We start from the raw sequence: 20,489 nt of genomic DNA, 5'->3' as shown, positions 1-20,489 counted from the left end.
CATGTGAGAGGCATCGGTTTAAGATCTGCCTTTACCATATTGCTTATATCATTAGGAAAAGTGCATGATGATACAGTAAAGTTCATATTCAAACAAATGTTATCTGACTCTGAGCTGTAGAATTATTCAAAAGGATAATATAAAAGTCAATCTATACAAGACTTAAGACTTCACACAGAAAGACTTGGGTTCAATTCCTGATATGATCAACTTCCAATAGTCCACTCAGCTGTTTGGTTCCTAATTAAAAAAAAACTGGCCACTCTGTCACATACTGTGCATGTTGCAGAGGCTGTACAATGAGCTTCAAAACAGACCTCATTATCCTACATTTAGAATAAAAATATAGGTCTAGGCTTCACCTTTTACCTTCTACTGAACATAATATCGATAGTTAAAAATTGAATCTAATAATTAATGTCTTCTGAGTAATTTGAGATCTTACCTAATCTTACTAATACTGTTAGCTCTGCAGAGACATACCTGTTCTGTAGTAAAAATCAATACATTTGACCAAGTAACATCTTGACCGCTCTACTGACCAAGCAGCCTGTTTATTCACAACTATTACAGTGCAGTCAGTTCACCTTATAAAAGTACTCTGTACCATCAATACTAACGGTGTATACAAAACAAATTGCAGTAACTATAAGTATAATATGGTATTTCTGATGTCAAAATGTAAGGCGTCAACTTTATCAGGTCATAACATTTGTGACACATAATAAATCATAATTATTTATGACATTAATAAAAACAATTATCATCGACCTTGTTACTACTGTATAGCAAGTATGTTTATAACAAATTTGCACTAAATTATTTGAATTCACTACCACCTTAATAGAGGGCAGTGTTTAAATATACTATAAGAAATATTAATTTTTAATTACATTAAAGATGTATTGTCCCCCTGAAAACATTTTTTTTTTAAATATTTTTGTTGAATAGGCCATTTTAATTGCACATAAAAGTTATTCACTTTGAACTGAAATTGGATCGAAAAAAAAAATGTTTTACTCGAGAAAATCGTAATTTAAAGCAAAAATTAACCAACCGGAAGCTATTTGTCTGGAAGACAAACGTGTTCCGGTTTAATTTAACCCTTGACCTGAGTTAGCTCATAAATATTCATATTGTATGGATACATCTTGTGGATGATGGTTCTCTCAACAAACAGCCAACAACGCGCGACGATAGCAATGCATAGAGAGAGTCGAGTAGTGACGCGAGACGATCTTGAAGAAAACACGAAAACTATAGCTAGCAGAATACTAAGTAGAACTGCAGTTGGTAACTTTGATGTTGAATCTTATTCATTTAGGTGAGTTTTTGTTTCGCTAGCAGGAGAGGCCTAGCTAGGCCTAGGCCCTAGGCCCGAGTTTTCTGCTACTGTATACTAGTCTACTACATACTAGTAGGCCTAGTACTAACTAGCACAACCACATGGCAGGCAGTCTCGAGTAGCCTTACTGCTGCCTCCTGTTTCTATAAGTAGAGGTAGTAGGCCTAGGCTAGGCAGTACACTACTAGCTAGGGCTAGACCACCACCAGGAGGGATGTATTTTTTTTTTATAATTTTGTTTGGCATCCTGATAAATTGGTTTAATTTGTTAGGATTTCAACTATCTATTCTGCAGAGAAAATTACCAAATAAATCTAAATATTGTTTTGAATGTTTACTGTACAGTATTTTAAAAATATTTTCTGCATCAAATGCAATAGGTTCAAATCAACATTTGCACAATTAACCATTTTATGCAGATATTTGACACAATTTTCTTCTTTTTTTTCAGGTATTAACATTGATTGAACAATAAGAGCAAGTGAAGTAGTGAGAAACACAAAATGTATCGGCAACATTCACAATTTATTGAAACATTTCTTACTATTAAAATGACACTTTGTAATGGATATGAGCGATCTTAGAAGACTATAGCTGCCGTAATTACTGCCACAATCAACACATTGATATTAGTAGACAAATTGACACAAAAAACAATACAGGAATTCAATAAGATATACTGTAACTGTATATAGGCCTAGGCCTATATATATTTTTTATTAACTCCTTTTGCAATGTAATATTTACAGTAACATTATGAAGTGTAAGTAAAATTGAAGAATTTATTCTGTGTACTGTTGTAGTAGTATTTTTTATTTATTGAATGTTATGTTTACAAAATAATATACTGTACAAATATTATTGCTTTATAAAAAAAATTATACTGTACAACATTTTACAAGCTGAACAGGAACATATTGGCCGAATGCAGCATCACAAATATTTTTCTTGCAATATCCAATCATATACAGAGTCTATCATCAGTTGTCTTTATGAAGTACAAATGTGACCTCTGTTCCAGTCTTCATCAGCTCAACGTCTTTAAATAAAAATGTTTAAATAATGATGTATAAATAAGTTAAATATTTCACAAAATCTAAAGTTTTTAATTTCGGCAAAGTACGAAAACCTGGAATTTGGTATTTATAAATAGGTCTAGATCATGCACATTTAGTGCAAAATGTGGGCTAGTGAAATTGCTTGCTTTGACAAATAAGTACACTAACTTTCTATGGTAAAACACATTACAACTAAGACTTAATAAAGAGAAAACAAATATTTGACTTACTACAGTACAGAGTTACATGGTAAAGAACAGTAGTTTGTGTGGTAAAATGGCTAAGCTGGCTTTTCCCCTCTGTCTACTTGTACAGTGCTGCTGGAGGAAGGTTCTCAACTTCAGGCTTGTAAGTTGTATTGTAACCATTTTCCCTGAAAAAATGTTTGTTTTATTTTTATCATAAAAACTAGTTAAACAAGATTCAACTGTAAATTATGTATATGGTACAGCAGGCTGGCTGTATTTTCGGATTGATGGCCTAGCCTAGGCCAGTCTATGAAGAGTACAATGTATAGGGCCTAGCTGGGCATTTTCTGCAGAGACCCGATTGTCCCAGCAGCCTGCCTCCTCTACTACTACTACTACTAGCCTAAGGCCTATGCATGTATTATTCTAGGCCTAGCCCTGAAAAAATCCCAGGCTAAGTTAATTAATTACCTTCCTGTTATTACAAACGTCTGTCTAGTTTGCGTTATATATATAATTATTATATTTAAAATAACCGTCTAGGCCTACTTACCGACAAATTAACAGCTTAGCTTTACATACGATCAGGGGAAACCCCCAGTCGAGTCGCGTCGATCTGTGGGGTGTTGTGTACACAACGTGCATCATCCATGTTTGTTAGATCAGATCCCAGCTGTGTCGATGCTCATTAACATATCATGCATATTTATGAGTTAGCTCTATCGGCCTAAATTTTGAGCTGACAAGTTGGGAAAATTGATTAACTTATTTTGCTTTTTTCTTAGCGAAATTAATAATTTTTTTCGGATTTTTTTTCGGCGAAAGTGAACAACTTTATTATAGCTACAATATGGTCTATTCAAAATTTGATTTAATTGATCTTCATTTTTCATGTTTTGGGGGACAATACAACTTTAAGGAATGGTATAAAGTGTAATTTTTAAAAATAAAAAAAAACAAACATATTCCAGTAGATACAATGGCCCACCTAAGCATGTAGTGAGATTGAGGGGGGGGGGGGGGGGGGAGGAGGAGGGTGATTTGTAGGATTCCAGTTCTGGTTCTGGGAGACCAGTTATACTGTATGTCAGCAAAATAGTAAGTCTATAGGCCTAATTTATGACATCTATCTTGTTTACTACACATTGCATTTTTACCATTTTTTGGGCAAAAAAGAACCTCACTGTAAAAATCCTGGCTAAGTGCTAGACATATGAGCTACAGTATACAGAAAGGAAACGTAATCCTATTAAGCTTATTGACCATAGTCAATAGAAAATAACAAATGAAATTGTTAGTAGTAGTAAACGTACAATGTATTATGGTATAGGGAAAAAAAAGGGGCGGGGGGAAGAGAGAAAGTGAACAAACAGATCAAAATGGCGATGGACATCTATATAATTTGGATAGGGGATACGGTAATACCCATGATGGGTATACCTACATACTGTAGGACGGTATTTATTAATTTACATGAAAAAACATACACCCAACCACCAAATCTGAGCAAAAAAGTGGCAGAATTAATTTAAGCAAAATATTAATACAAATATTATATACAATGGGTACATATTTTGTTATTACTGTAATTTAATTCTTAATGTTAATGTTTATACTGTAATAGGAAATGTTAGACATAAAATAAAGTTTCAGCTTTTATCAACGTGTTTAAAACAAAAAAAGCAGTAATAATTTATTAAGAAACACAACAGAAGGAATGGATGGTTGTACTTTGAATATGAGAGAAAAAAAATGAAAAGATAAAAAGCAGAATTTATTCAAAACTTAACCTGAACCTACCTTTTGGTTTAAACAAACGCACATGAGTAAATTTGAATGTCTTTGGCATAATAATAGTTGTAGTACTAGTGATTCCATGAACCTGACAGAATCAGATAATTTCCATGAAATTCATTGAGTGTACGAGGAGTATGTTAATTACTGTAGTTATAGTCTAAGATGACTCAATAGGTTAAGCATTGTGATTCATAGTTTGCTTTTACAGTACTATGCAGCAGTGAAAAATAGAAAAAAAAAGTGTATTTAATCAATTATTAATGTATATTACTTGCTATGATATTAGCATGGGAATTATATCAATTGTGACATAATAATGATTAACAAATCTAAAATAAATCTCTTTCTTCAATTTTGGTGATAAAATTATTTTATAAACTGTAAATATTTATTATCATTATATTACCAACTAGCCAAGCCCTTTTCCTTTAATTTCATTTCCTTTTAATAGTTTTTCTACTTTATTAATTTTTTAAAAACTATCAGTTCAGTATAAATTGTATTTGTGAATATTTAGTTTCCGCTTATATATTTTAAATGTATTACGTCTTTTAAGTATGGTCTAGTAGCATCGATCTTAATAATATCATGAAAATCATCATCATTATTCATTTTCAAAATCGCTACGAAAAATATCAAGACTTATTACAGTGTTGTGGGAAGGGTCCCTCTTTGATACAACATTGAATACATGGTGTGGGCTTATACAGTAAAGTAGTGTATTAGAGGACCAGAATGTAAAAATCACAAACAATTATGGCAAACTGTAGCCTATAGTGGAATGTAAATCAAAAGTATTAATACGGTAGTGGTCTTTCTGGTTAAACTGTTCCCCTACCCTTGGCTAGAGATCAGGAGATAGGGTGACTACCCACACCTAATATCATACTGTAGGCGAATGAAGGAGGAGGGGAAGATTTGTTGGCATCAACCAATTCAATTTAGGCTACAGTAGGACATCAGTGGAAGTATTTTAGTGACCATGCATTACTGCAAACAATTTCTATCTAGGTCATGACGTAAAGATGTTAGTGAGAGTAATTTAATACTTATTATACATAAAAATTTGATCAGAAAATAAAAAATATAATTCGTAATTACTGTAAAACAATGCATTCGGCATTTGCACTGCTCTAGTAACTAAATATTCTGGACATCATTTCAGAAAATGGTATAGTATTCTCTACTGTATCACTTTGAGATAAAAATCTGATACTGCAGTGATAATCCTGGATAATTGAAACCTTTCTTGGGTATTTCCAGTGTGGTAAAAAATAAACACTTTAAATCCAACATCTTTTGTATCACTAGCATTGAGGAAATACACTGTTCTCGATACGTACTGTTACGGTACTGTACACTCTTTTGTCAGGTAAAAAAACACTTTTAATTCTGTTTAGAACTTTTTATAGGTTATTTTCATAGTACTACCAGTAGAAGGAAATTAATGTTGATTATTTTGAGTGAACTATAAAGTATAATTATGGTATCTGTTGTACAGTTTTATATGAATTTTACTAGTTTTTAGAAATACAAGTTTACAGTACTGTACTTGACCCTTGACATGTTTTTTTAAGATCAGTCAAATAGGTACAGTTACTTTTTATAGGACTTTTCAATACTGGACAAATAGAGGAATTAAGCACAGAAATTACTCCTATTTTGTTTATTTGCTTTGTGTCATGAACATGCAGGTTGATAATAAACAAAAGTGACCCAGTTTGCTGTAAACTACTATAAATTATTGGGTAAATTAAAATTCTCTATTCTACAGTACTATTAGACACAAGTGAAAACAATTAGTTATTGTTGTCTCCTGGGGTCCCATCTCCTGGGGTCCCATCTCCTGGGTCCCATCTCCTGGGTCATGTCTCCTGTACAAAGTGTCAACTATTTTAAAGACGTTTGGAAAGATGTGTGTGTGAGCAGGAAAAAAAGTGGGATGGGGTGGGGATGCCCATGTTGACCATTGACATGCTAAATAGAGAATTCCTAATGAAATAAAAAATTGTCTATAAACTAATGTATTAAATTAAATTATATTTTGTTGCAAAATAAACTTCATTTAACCTACCTGGTATCAGGAACATGCTGAATTTACACAGTATCTTAATTTTGAACTCCGAAATATATTACAGGTATGATTCTTCTACAGTATTTACATTCTGCATTAGTAAACTGTTCAAACAAAATGTGTCTTTGAATAGCACACATGCGCAAACAAAATTGTGTCGATTTTTTATTCCACGTTGTCAAACCTCAAAATAATACTAGACATAATCTCATTCCTCGCTACATCAACAATTCCTCGCGGCAGACGTAATCTCTAGTAGCAGAGGACAACGAAAAAGGGTCAAGAAACTCGCAAGCATACTAGATTTAATTTAATGTTGTTACTACGTGACTGCTTTCAGTTAATGACTGTTTCAGAATTCTACAGACACTAATAATCATTTTCTTTATTTAAACAGGACAGACAATGAATATCTTATCCCTTATAATGTCTATATGTTGTCACCAAATTTAACTCAGGTTATGTATTAATCAGTAAAGGTTCACATTGTGTAAAAGATGATATAAATCCTTGCATAAGATATTATTAGATTTCAAGATATCAGTAGCCTTCAAAATTATGAATTATTATACAAAAAAAAGAAAGTATGTTTTTTCCATCAGTACTGCAACAAGCATGTAGAAAGAAGGGATGATGAAGCACAGAGCAGAATGATTGATGGAGAGGATTAAAGGTGGTCTGTGAAAATGAAAGAAATTAAAAAAAATGAGGATAGTAGCATTAGCAGTGCTCAAGAAAATTATGTGCAAAACCACCAAATTAATACTGTACATTTAATAATCAAATAAACAATAAAGGTGGTCTGATAAAATAAAAATAAAATAAAATAAAATATACAATGTTGTTAATGTTAGCACATTTACAGTATGTGTTTAAACATTATTTAAATAATATTAATAATCATACATTTTGATTTGTTTAGTTAATTGAAACATGGAGTCTGGTTTGTGTTACTGGTTTTTGTTACTGGTTTTTCAGAGGGTTCGGTTAGAGACTATACAGTTATACTGTTTTTTGGGTTAAATTATGTTAATAGGTGGTTAGTTTTTTTGTTACAAAGCATACATTTTATAATTAAACCGTAATCATACATGTTGAAAAGGGGGCCAGAGGTGCCATTGCCCTTCATGTTCATGACTCCCAGCTCAATGTTGAAAGGCCTCTTTAAAATTCCAAAACCAGAGCCCTTTGGCCTATGCGCAATACCACTGCTCAAGCACTGTATGGTAGGTACCTTACAGCATGAGGAAATTACAGTACATCCATGAAATGCACAGTCACTGAATGTTTAATGCTATTTATTGCATAAAATTGCTTGGTGTCTATAAAGTAGCTGTAACATTGTATAGCCAAAAGACAAGACACTGTTACTACAAAAGATACATTAATTTCATTAATCTGTTTGATCAGGCATCAAACGTGTTGTCTTTATTTATGGTGTCTGCATTCCAAACCAACATTTGAACTACACTACAGTTATAATTAATAGTAAAACTATTTTGGACATTCATTTTTGTGTCAAGAGACGTAACCAAAAAACAATGATTGTTTTAATGTTTGCATGGCAAATAAACACCAGCACAGTTTTAGGTTTGCGCCAATACACCATGCAAGGACATACAGATTAGTAATGTATAGTTTAAAATGTTTGTATCATTTGTTGTCTGGTACAACCGTCTTCAGTAGACTGGAAACCAACAACAAAACAATTGTTGGTAATTTATTTCTGCGTATGTTAAAACGTGAATAATTTACAACCATCATAATAAAGCTGGCTCAGTGATCAATTAGTAGACTATTCAAACCAAATGTAAAATACCTATATTAGAAACATACAGTAATGAAATGTAAAGTTGTCATTCATCCAGGTAGTGTAAACTGGACTTTACATAATTGTGTGTGGCATTGTTGGACCACTAAAAGTGTTGCTACATAATCGGTGTACGCACAGTAAGTCAGAATGTTGAGCTACTGTACAAATGCAATTCAATCAATTTATAGCAATATACTACTACAGTACTGTACAGTATTCTTATTGGTTGTTTAACCATTTTGTTTTCTTGAAATCTAAATTTCATGCAAACATAACCCATTAGTTTGATTACACAGAATGTAATGATAGCATGCAGTGCATAAAATTAAAATAATATAGGCCTAGGCCTAGCCTAGACAAGAAATTTCATAAATAATATGTGATAAAGTTGTGCAATTTCAATTTGTGCGAATCGTTCAAATTACGCATAACATTAGGACCCTATTAAATGGATTCATGTTTCCGAGACTGGGCTGGGGCGGATGCAAACAATTTTTTTTTTTTTTTACTTGAAACCTTTTTTCTTCTTGAACAGCAAAGACAGACTTGATTGTAGTCAATAATTGGAATTGAAATTTTTACTAATTGACCACCAATCCAGTATAAAATAGCCTAGGCCTAGTAGATTTTTGGGTAATCTCCTAGCCTACTGTATGTAGGCTAAGCCGCGCCTGCTGCTGCTCTGGATGGGCCGCTGTGACCGTGTGTGTGGTGGGATCGAAGACAAAAAATAGCCTTACTTTTTAAACCGGCATCCTCCTCTATACTTACGTGGTTTATAATTAGTGTTTCACTCGCCTGTGTTTACTAAAATGACAGTTACCACTAGCGTCAATAACCTTGCACGCTAAAACACCTAATAGATCAGTTCACTTACTGTTATTTTTGGACAGATGGATTCTAGTCCTAGGTTAGGCCTTCGCCAGTTCAATGTTATTCTCCACAACCACACGATCGCGACGACCACCGGGGGGCGACGACGAGAGACGATCGATCAATATCGTATCAATAACATTAGCGCCCTCTATAGATTTTCTGATGTTTAAAAATGAAAGCGTTCGGAAGAAACAACTGAGGAGCTTGGGTTGGCATTTATCAATATTTGCTTTTATTACTGCACTGTACTTTTAATATGAATTAAAAAGAAAAGAATATAGATCCTGATAATTTTTTTAATTATTTTTATTGTATTACAAATGTTAAAAATATTGTTGATTGAAGCATTTAATAACAAACGTTATGATTATAATTGTAGTCGTCATAAACTTCTCAAATCAATGATCAACTAATTAAGTAAACATGTTTGATGATCGTAAACTCTTTCATACAGCGAGAAAAGTGATGATCATCCAAATTATCGTCTTAACAGCTTCATATTGGAAATATCACAAATTGGTTGCAGTCTAATTCAGGAATATCGGTATTAATTTGGTTTTGTTGACTAGAATCAAAACCGTCGGCTGCCACCGGTAAGTGACATTGTTCAGTTCAGTTCTTGATACTGTATTTTATTAAAAACATGTTATTATATTTAGTCAATGTTTCATTCAGTGCGCATGCCTTTCCCAATTCTGGAAAGAATTCGGCGCTTAATAAATATGAATTGAATTGAATTGAATATCTGTTCGTATGTTAATACACTGTGCTCAAGTGGACACAATTTCCAGGAGAGCACAGGAAGAGTGATAGAAAAAAGTCACTGAATTTCAATATCTTTTCGTATGTTAATACACTGTGCTCAAGTGGACACAATTTGGAACCAGTGGAGCACAGTGATATAAACTATAAATAAGTCACTGAATGTTAATATCTTTTCGTATTTAAAACATCGAGAAAAAATACTTCTGGAAATACTTCAAAAATATTTCAAACTTGCTTTATATGTTAAATATCGGTTACTCCATCCGTAATGCAAAAGAAAAATTAGTTTCAAGCAGTAATTTGAATAACTTGCGTTTGTCTAAGATAAATACTTATTTAGTGTCCCTGGAAAGTGCACATATTCATTGAAATATGAAATTAAATATTAAGTTAAGTACTAGCCCACCATGGAGCTAATAATGAAAATAGAGCCCAGAATTGCACTTATACTTATTACTATACATAGTCACCTATGATAATTATGATAATATTAAAATTTCAACTATCCAGATGCTACTTCAAAATTTTAGGTGGGGTTTTCAACTCTAAAAACTCGACTTCATATATGCCTAAGGCCTAGCCCGAAATTGGTCTCGAAATCGGCATCTTTGCAAATGTTCTATATTTTATCTTATTTCACTTTCCATTAACCCATACAAAAACCATCGGAGACAAACTATCTATTTAAAACATGTTTATTCTGGGATTCTGAGCAAACACACCAACTACCATAAACGTTTATTCATAACATATTACAATACAATATCTTTTTCGTTACCAATGTATCAACACCAGTGGAGCACAGTGATTAAAATCAAAATTTAACAGTGTGGTGTGTTGACCGTGAATGACTAACAATTATAGCATCTTTCCCACTGCACGTGACCATTGCATCACAACGCACGGCATACCAAGCCGTTTGGTACACCTGCGATGAAAATAATAAATTCAATTTCTTTTTAAAATTGAGGGCGGCAAACATAAAATTTACGAGATCGAATACAGGTTGAAAAAAAAAACTTAAAAAAAAAAGATGTTAAATGTGCTCTCCCTGCCTCAGCACTAAGGCCCTGCCACAGCCTTTTGGGGATCGTTTCCAGCACATCACCAGATGCATTGATGTTGTCGCCTCATGATGTGTGGTGGAAAGGGGGACGTATGATCTGTGAACCCCAAACACAGTGGCTCGCATAGCCTTAACTCTATTCCACCGACCAGCGTGGGAATCGAACCCACGACATACGTGTTGTCAACACGACGCTCAGGCGACTGAGCTAACTGGCGATTTTGGTTTTAACAAGGTTAATAGGATATTTATGACGTAATGATAAATTACGTAATACACGTCTAAATAGACTATTATCAGCTGTTTAGTCATGTACTACTTTGTGGCCGAACGGGTAATGCTCCGGTTAGGATGCTCTCAGCTCTAGTAGATTGGGTTCGAACCTCTACGGATTTTTTTTTTTTTGAATTGAAAATAAATATTGTTTTTCTTTGATTTTGAAAGAGAGATATTTTAAGGGTTGTAAATGTCAGGCCTAAACAAGTGGACATTTTTAAAAATCAAAAACAAAGTTGCATGACATTATTTTCCATTAAATAGACTGCCATAAAACCTCGAAAAGAAGCCCATGTGCTCCTTCATTTTTAGTACTCTTGGGTAGGCTTCTTTTCCACATGGAGTTCTTTTCGAGATTACTTTTCCAAACTAAAAACGAAGAGCTGCTAGGTTCCCGTCCGGAAAATGTTTTATTTACATGATTTGAATGAACAATTTTCTAATGTAAAGATTAACAACATCAAATTTAACAGTGTGGCGTGTTTACCGCGAATGACTAACATACCATCTTCCCCCTTAATACACCTGCACAAACTCATTTGTATAACAACGCACGGCATACCAAACTGTTTAAAATAGAGCTGCAATGTCCCCGGAAATGACATCTATTATTTTTTTTAACAACATGTATAAGAATCTTCAGTACAGAGCAAAGACAATTTTGAAAAATAGAGCTGCATAGGTTCCCGCCCGAAAAATGGCACTTTACATGATTTGAAATTATAACAATAGACAATTATGACAATAGAGCTTGTCTCCGGAAAGTGTACCTATTCATTGAAATATGAAATTAAATATTAAGTCTCTAGTTTTTTAAACCAAAAACAACAGCAGAAACAAATCCGCCACTTACAGCTAGCTTGGTTTAAAGGCCAGGTACGGGCAAAAAAATTTCTATTGATCATACATTCCAATAATTATCGATCTATAGTTTCTCCTATGTTTCATAATTTTTTTGGATTTATTTGTGTTACACGAGCTTGTTGAAAATAAAGACTTTCTTATTAGTGGGGGGATAGTTCAAATTACACAGTAAAATCTCTATTCTTTTGTACACAAATTTTGTAAATAGAGAGGCATTTTAAAAAGCTATGAAAAATAAATGGTGTGGTAAAAAATGTAAACAGATGACTAAATATAGGTAATATAAATTGAATTTTACATTTCTGGTATTTTCATTCAACTTCAGATTTTTATTTTCATGCTATAGCAAAAATTATCCACCGTATATCCACCACCTTTTTTCACCTTCTAGGGAGTCACCAGACATGTTATTACATTAGCTTAAACTACCTAACTACTGAAAACAATATTCTTCCTGGTTTTTATGGCAGAATTTTGCCAAATGTTGTATTTGACCATATTAAGGGAAATTCATGTTTTTTTCGTCTTGATTTCTGTTTCAAATATTTGATTTATGTACAATTAACCAAATATTATATTAAAAATTCATGCCTGTACCTGAGCTTTAACAGATATAAAGACAATTACAACAACTCAGAAACACTTAAATTACGACGAAACAGATAAGGATTGGAATTAAAAATGTCGATATAGGGATGGGCCTGGACTAAATCTTAAATCTACTACATTTTAAAGAACATTGACTCTGCTAAAGGGAACACAAAGGATATTGTTGTTTCTTAAATTTATTAAAATTTAGTGACTTTATTTCTATATACCACTGTGCTCCCCGGCAAATTGGGTTCAATTAAGCACAGTGTATTAACATACAAAAAGATATTAAAATTCAGTGAATTTATTTGTATTTTATATCACAGAGTGTGCTCCACTGGCGCCAAATTGGGTCCACTTGAGCACAGTGTATTAACATACGAAACGATATTAAAATGCAGTGACTTATTTCTATTTTATATCACTGCTCCACTGGTGCCAAATTTGGTCCACTTGAGCACAGTGTATTAATATATGAAAATATATTTAATTTAGTGATTTATTTCTATTCTACATCACTGTGCTCCACCGGTGCCAAATGTGATCCACTTTAGCAGTTACGGTAGTACTATTTCTATTTCGGAAGTAAATAAAGGCATAAATAGCGCTCCGTAGAGAAGTAGAGAGAACGCTCTGAATATACCTCGAATAAAGAGGGCAGCAATCACATTTTTCTCGTTGTCAGAAAATTAAGCTGCAAAAAAATTGTATTTATGGGTGTTTCCATAAATAAAGGGGCCAAGGTGTGACATTAGGGTCAGAATTTCAAAGTGTGACATTCTAAGTCTAATAATCAATTCTAAATAGTATATCATGTACTTGAACTAAAAAAAAGAAGCAAAATACACATTAAATCTGTTGTCTCTATGTAACAGCATTTATATAGTATCAACATGCATAGCAAATTTCACGTGTAACGGAGACACCAAAATCACATTATCTACCCCTCTTATAAGTTATTATTAATAACCTAAAACTGTTTAAATTGGATTTTTAAATAGCTTTTGGGAACATCTTCAATGCAGAAAAATATTATTTAAATCACACCTTTTCAAATTTAAAAAATAGCTTATGAAATAATTATGCAAAGCCGTTAAAGTTGACTTAATTTCTATATAAAAGATTTGTAAAGTCACTGCTGTTTAAAAATTACATGTAAACAATACAGAAATGAACAGAATATACCTCAAGTATATACATTTACTAGCAACAAGTCAAATCAGGATCATACCTCCATGTGGAAATAAAACAATATGGTTCATGAAATATAAATGGAAGATTTCACGTGTAACGGAGACACCAAATGTTCACTTTAACTCGTCACAATGTTTTATGAAATGGTTTTGATATGCAGCCATTTTTAAAGTGTAACAAATGTGGTTACTACTGCATACAATTGATAAACTGGTAAAAATAGTATATCAAATACTATCTTTTAATCAATAAAACAATATAATTCATGCAATAAAAAATTGAAGTTTTCACGTGTAACAGAGACACCAAATAGTTCACTTAAATAAGTCAACAAGAACTACTACATTATTTTTAAAGTGTGACAACTGTAATTACTACTGCACACAACAAACTGCTAAAATATACTATTAATAGTCATTTACAGTAAAATCATTGAGAATACATTTGGATATACTTCGCATTAACACTCTTGTTCAATCATTAAAACGTATAATCTATATAAATTTACGTGAGGGAAAAATTTGGTAAATCGCGCATTACTTCTAAAATGTTTACTCAATGGTATATAAAGTTGGTTCGTACTTTCAGTGCTGATTTTAACCACCTGATGTAACCCTGTTTAATAATTTAATTTCAGTTATGTAATTTTTTTTTACGCTGAAATTACTGTATATTCGAGAACCGTCTGTGGGCTGATGTTTCTTTGGTTGGTCTTTTTGTTGATGCGGCATCTCTATTTTTGGGGTTAAATGCAGTTCTCAATTGGAACGGTAACATTGTTGATTAAGCTGCTGATCTGTATAGATGAAAAAAATGACAATGAAACATTAGATTTGCCCATCTGGGTTAAATTTGATTCATCATCATATAGAAATATAAAGTATATAATTAAGTATTTTTAATATAAATTATACCAATTTAAATAAAAATAAATATATCTATTATTATTATAAAATATGTTAGGCCTACTATACTAAAGAAAGTGTTTTCTTATCTTATGTTGATGGATTATAATATTTATTATTATTAATTATAAAACAATAAATGAACACTGTATATATTTGTCTTTCTTGAGTTATGCTCATAAATTGATTTGACTAAAACTATTGCTTTCTTTTCAGATTATTAGTTTAAAATATTAATTTTATTCATCAAATATTTATTATTATCATTTTATTATTATAATAAAATTAATATGTTACTGATAATTTTGTCTTAGTTATACTGGGTATAAATGTTTTTTACGTATTATTTTTAAATGTTGTAAAATGTCTGTTGACTTTATTTCTCATTCTTTTATAATTGTTTTTAAACCACATCGGGGAAAACAGTAGACTAGTTATAATGTTGAAGTCTATGGAATATATTTAAAACGAAGAGTAAATAAAGGTTCCCCATTAAACTAAGCGCGATCTCTTTGTAGGGAGCCGACGAAGCAAGCATGTGGGTTTTGGCCAACAAAATAAAGGTTCACCGAACCATGACCGAAATAATACCAGTCACCCAATTTGAGCACCGGGAGTCGCCGAGCCAGCAATCACGTTGGTTTTCAATAAAAATTAAAAAATAAAGGTCCATCAAACTGAACAGCTAAAAATAAACGCGATCTCAATTTGGAGGAGAATTTTATTAGCCAAGCACGTGGTGTTTCGGAAAACCCTATTAATAATCATCGTACATGGAGTATATACACTCTCGCTGTAGAAATACCGCCGGAGTCGCCGAGTCAGCTAAAAAATAAACGCGATCTCAATGTGGAGGAGAGCTCATTAGCCAAGCACGTGATATTTCGGAAAACCCTTAATAATTATCGTACAGACCTGTAGAAATACCAGTCACCCCTTTCAGCTTCGGAGTCGCCGAGCCAGCTAAAAATAAACTTATCGCAATGTGGAGCAGAGTTCATTGCCCAAGCACGTGGTAATACTATCCTATTACTATTAGGAGAACCTATTGTTCTTTGTTGTTTTGATTTGATTTCGTTCATAATAAATTGTTATCCACAGCCTTGCGTTTATATTATATGTAATTGTTTTTATCAATTTAAATAAAGTTATTAATTATTATTAAATTTATAAAACCTTAGTATATCTTCCGTAGATTGTAATTGAAACAAGTTAAATATTCCCTACACATCAAGTGAAATCGCCCAAATATGATAGGCGCGCATACGCGACAACCAAGTTGCTTGGACTCGCTCACTATAGTGGAGGGTATTTTAAATGTATATTATAGTAAACATTTAATTCATATTTTATCTTGTCGAATAGCAACGTTAAATAAATAAACAAAATTATGTACTAATATTACACATTATTTTGTGTAATATGTTTTTTATTATAACTGAAATGAACCAAATACAATTCTTTTTTTTTCCTACTGTAACAAATAGAATAGTCAAAAACGACGAATTTGTTTTTATTCTGAAAGTGGTTGTAAACTATGGACTTTTATCCCTATTTCTTGTGACAATAATTAAATAAATTTTTATTTTTCTGTGTCATATAGAAGCAATAACCAAATAGCAAACACATAATGTAAAATTTAAAGATTTTATGGTAACTAATTGCTAATTATTTGCAAAATACTACACCAGTATAAGGTCTAGTACACTACGTAACAAGACACGGCGTATCTTCTACGATGTTACGCTGTAACCTGCCTAGTGGAAAATGTTTTGCAATTTTGCTCATTAATTTGTTAAATATTAATCAATTATAGACATATCTGTTCATTGGGTATACATTATGAAGCTGCTATGAGATAAACAACATTCCTACCACATTAAAACAAATATCAACTATATAGTATCAACAAACTACCAACGTAACCGTGTCTCATTGTGTATACGACACCCAGTTTTTGACTATGATGTTGACGTAGAGTACGAAGATAGTTTTGGCGTTTAATTTTCTTGTATTTTTCATTATAACCCACTATTTTCTAAATTCTAAAAACTAACAAAATAAAAATACACAAAACTTACATGCAATGAAGCGCGTAGAAGTTATTTACAACGTAACAGTTGAAACAACGTAACAGAGGGACACGAAAAGTCTCTACCGCTGTAACTCGAAATTAGCGCGGATCCTAGCGATGATTTTTTCGCCGAGACTTTAGTTCGCCTGCTTCTTGAATCACGTGACCTTCAACTTCAGAAATAGCTCTCGCGGCGTTTACCACCGATGGTCTATGAATAACTACGTAACGAATATACGAGACACGAAATGTTCTAAAAAAATAGTTTTTCGTCTGTAACTGACTAAATAAAATCGCCATTTTGTAGAACATTGTGTAAGGTAAATTTCAGTGATCTGTTGTAGTGAATGTAATTCGATTTTCGTCATTATAGTGGTACTTCTTGTGTCTGTTCACTAATAAAGATCGTACTAACAACGTAACAAAGTGAGACACGAAATGTTACGTTGTGATGCTGGACGTCGCGGACCGTTGTGTGGAAAACAAAAAATCGTGGGAAATTGTAATTAGCTTATATTTAACGTTGCTTTGTACTCTATTGTGATGATAAATAAATACAAAATAACTATTGCTGTAGTATATTTTTTAAACTCTGATATGTCAGTGTATTTAAATGTCACACATATTTTAATAAAATGAGCTAGACACCACGATATATTTTTTTTAAAAATCGTTTTTTTTTGCAATTTTTTTTTTCCAACATGTAATAGTATTAACCCATATTATTGTTCTATCATATGATAAAATCATTTTTTAAATAACTATTACCAATTTAGAGTAAACAGCAAACTAACTATCACCAATACTAAAATACCCACTGGCCCCTTAATTTATGGAAACACCCTTATATGTCTAGTAAATACTTATCAAAATTTGCAAAGAAGTATACAAAAATCCAAATAATAAATAAAATTAATTAAAAAATATTTATTAAAACTAGGCCTATATGCAATCTATTTTGTATTTAATTGACGTATTTATAAAATACTGTTTCCGGCAAAAATGTCAGCTGACTGCCCCGAAAGAGAAAAGAGCAGAAGACTACTAGACTCACTCAAAACAAATTTTTATCACATGATAAAATAAAACCAAGATGGTGAGTCGGTAATTTCGGTTGTTATTTTGGATAAGCCTAGTTCTCCTAGACTAACTAACTTAAATTTAAAGATTCGTTCGAAAAGGAAAATGTTTTTTGAAAAATTGTGTGTTGAAACAGGATGAAGCTCAGCTAGACTAGCTAGGCCTACTCTAGGCCTCTAGAGTACACCTCCTAACTAAACCTACACTGTGTGTGTGTGTCACTGCTGCTGGACTGCCCCGCCTCACTCAGCTCATTACACAGTGAGACCCTAGCTAGTATAGTAGGAGTTTGGCTAGCGCAGCCCAGAATAGGCATACCTAGATAATGTGTAAGGTGGTGTTTGGCATGTTGTGCAGGTTAGGGAGGTCAGACAATATTGTCATAAAATGTATTCATGAATTTGCTTTTCCTTCAGTAGATTGGATGAAGCTATTATTCCAACCACGTGACTATGTGGCATAGGCCTAGGTTTCTTAAAAAATATATCTACATATAATATATAAATCCAAAGGCAAATTACTGGAAAAAATGACAATGCTGTGGGTATCAGTGGCTGGATCTCAATGGAGATACAAAAGCGAAAAGCTAAATCAAAACGATAAAGTAAACAGCCAGAAAAAAACATATATATAGCCTATAATATATATATTTGTTATATTTACAATAATGTACACTAATTTGTTACTGAACTATGGAGAATTTTTTTTTTTCCGAAATAAAAGATGAATGAATGAATGAATGAGGACAAGACAAGAAGGCGCAAAATAATTGTTAATAATAAAATGAGTACAGTACAGATTCAAATATGATAATACAGTTAGGTAGCCTCCGAGTCCTAGCTAGGCCTCTAGACTAGGGCCGGCCCTAGTTGTTGTTTTTCATGATTTGACAAACTATTATTAATATTGATTGTCTACTTATTAATTACGGTACAGAAATTGCAGTTCATAGAACAGAACTAATCTTCCGTATAGTTACTTTAACTTATTCATATTTTGGAAACACTTTTAGCATGACTAAATTGCCTCCATTTTCTTGACTAAAGAAATGGGAAAAAAATAATCAAATATTGATTTGTTTCTTAAATTACACCCCATCAATTGCTGAACGTTCATCAGTACCATTCATTACTATTATTAGAAATCAATTTTTCGTTTACTGAACGTCATGTGATACAGAATTAACCAAACACAGGTGATTGTTGAATCATGTTTTTCATTATTATGACATGTTATGGCATAAAAATGAAACTGACTGCAAAGACATCTGATCCCTCACTTTTTTCTACAATAATGAAGACATTCCGCACTGTCACACACACACACACACTGAACAGTATAACTGCCATTATCAGTAAATTTATCATTACTTTTTTGCAGTCGGAAGAAGACGAAGTAACCTTTATGGCAGGTAGCTACAGCACCTCGTTTCCCAAAGACTTTGCTTACGGACCTCCAGATGAAGCGGATGGAGATGCAGGGCACTCAACTCCAGACTCAAAGCCAAGGATACTCCTGATGGGTTTACGAAGGTAGTAATAATAAAGACACAGCATACAGTGTCTACTCTTTGGGCTTGCCCAAAATAAAACTGTTTGGAGAGAGTTGACTACAGTATTTTGTTTCTTTTTGTATCAATGTTTTTTCATGCATGTTTCCTTAATTCTGTAATTTTATATTATAACTAACCACATGATAGTGGTCCTTTTTGGCCTCAATGTATCTGAATTATATTAATATTTAATTCAATCAAATAATTTTGAGTCAATACATCTTTCACATTTCCTATAGCAGAGCCCTAGAGTTTACACACATCAGGATGCACACCTACTGTTTAAGGCCCTGCTGTGTTTAACCTCCAGAGTTTTGCTATTTGATGTAAAAAGAGAAAGGAAAGAAACTTAAATTAATCTTAAGCCCGTCACTAAAAAATAAAAAGGATTAATATTGAATATGATATAAAATATATTTAAATGCTTTAAATAATATCACCAACTTTATTTTTTCTCTGTGTAGGAGTGGAAAATCCTCGATACAGAAAGTGGTGTTTCACAAGATGTCTCCAAATGAAACACTTTTCCTGGAGAGCACAAACAAAATAGTGAAAGATGGTAAAAAAGGTTTTTTTTTTGGCCTAGGCAACAAACTAACTCATGCTTTAACAATCTCATGTCATTCCTGGAGTGGTAACAGTAATAAAAATATTGAATATGTTATTTCTTATGACCATTTACACAAAACAAGTAGTGGACTGGCTGTTTCTGCTCAGGATAGATACAGATTCTATGTGGGACAAGCTACATGATTTTCAACTTAACTTCACTATTTGATGTAAATTGGCCTTTAGGGGAGAAGAAAGTTGATGCCTGCATTCAGCTTAGTCTAGTTAGTCTACAAGACATGGTTTTTCCCCTACATTAACATATTTAGTATAATAATATACTTAATTTAGCCGTTTCCCAAGCTTATCAAAGCTCGTCATAATAGATTTGTATGCAATTATTACAATCGCACACAAAAACT

General features: G+C 32.6%; 2 protein-coding genes and 1 long non-coding RNA gene across 7 annotated transcripts in view; 1 reads left to right on the top strand and 2 right to left on the bottom strand.

Annotated features, from left to right (window-relative positions):
- LOC140054442 (transmembrane and coiled-coil domains protein 2-like) overlaps positions 1-9,219 on the bottom strand; it is a 42,211-nt gene extending 32,992 nt beyond the window's left edge. Inside the window, exon 1 of one of the 3 annotated variants that reach the window (XM_072099463.1) lies at positions 9,153-9,219. Coding sequence is in view for 1 of the 3 variants with exons in the window: in XM_072099430.1 (XP_071955531.1) it covers positions 4,392-4,440 (49 nt within the window). In the remaining 2 variants the exon portion in view is untranslated. Of the gene's footprint in view, positions 1-4,391; positions 4,624-9,046 lie in introns of those variants that run through there. The other 2 variants (XM_072099471.1, XM_072099430.1) reach the window with 2 other exon arrangements.
- The window catches only part of LOC140054519 (ras-related GTP-binding protein C-like), an 86,348-nt gene that overhangs the window by 7,381 nt on the left and 58,478 nt on the right, over positions 1-20,489 (top strand). Inside the window, exons 1-3 of one of the 3 annotated variants that reach the window (XM_072099559.1) lie at positions 5,737-5,760; positions 19,347-19,498; positions 19,983-20,077. In XM_072099559.1, coding sequence (XP_071955660.1) covers positions 19,371-19,498; positions 19,983-20,077 — 223 coding nt within the window. In that variant the 5' untranslated portion in view covers positions 5,737-5,760; positions 19,347-19,370. Of the gene's footprint in view, positions 1-5,736; positions 5,761-17,887; positions 17,983-19,346; positions 19,499-19,982; positions 20,078-20,489 lie in introns of those variants that run through there. The other 2 variants (XM_072099542.1, XM_072099551.1) reach the window with 2 other exon arrangements.
- On the bottom strand, positions 1,860-3,270 carry LOC140054654 (uncharacterized). Its single transcript, XR_011846545.1, has 3 exons — positions 3,145-3,270; positions 2,634-2,776; positions 1,860-2,384 (listed from the first exon to the last, which is right to left on the bottom strand). It is a non-coding gene; the product is annotated as an uncharacterized lncRNA (long non-coding RNA).

This window comes from Antedon mediterranea, chromosome 1 (genome assembly GCF_964355755.1).
Source record: "Antedon mediterranea chromosome 1, ecAntMedi1.1, whole genome shotgun sequence".
In the NCBI taxonomy this organism is placed as follows: Eukaryota; Metazoa; Echinodermata; class Crinoidea; order Comatulida; family Antedonidae; genus Antedon; species Antedon mediterranea.
The sequence above is the reverse complement of the archived record's forward strand: the minus strand, read 5'-3'. Positions and strand labels throughout refer to the sequence as shown.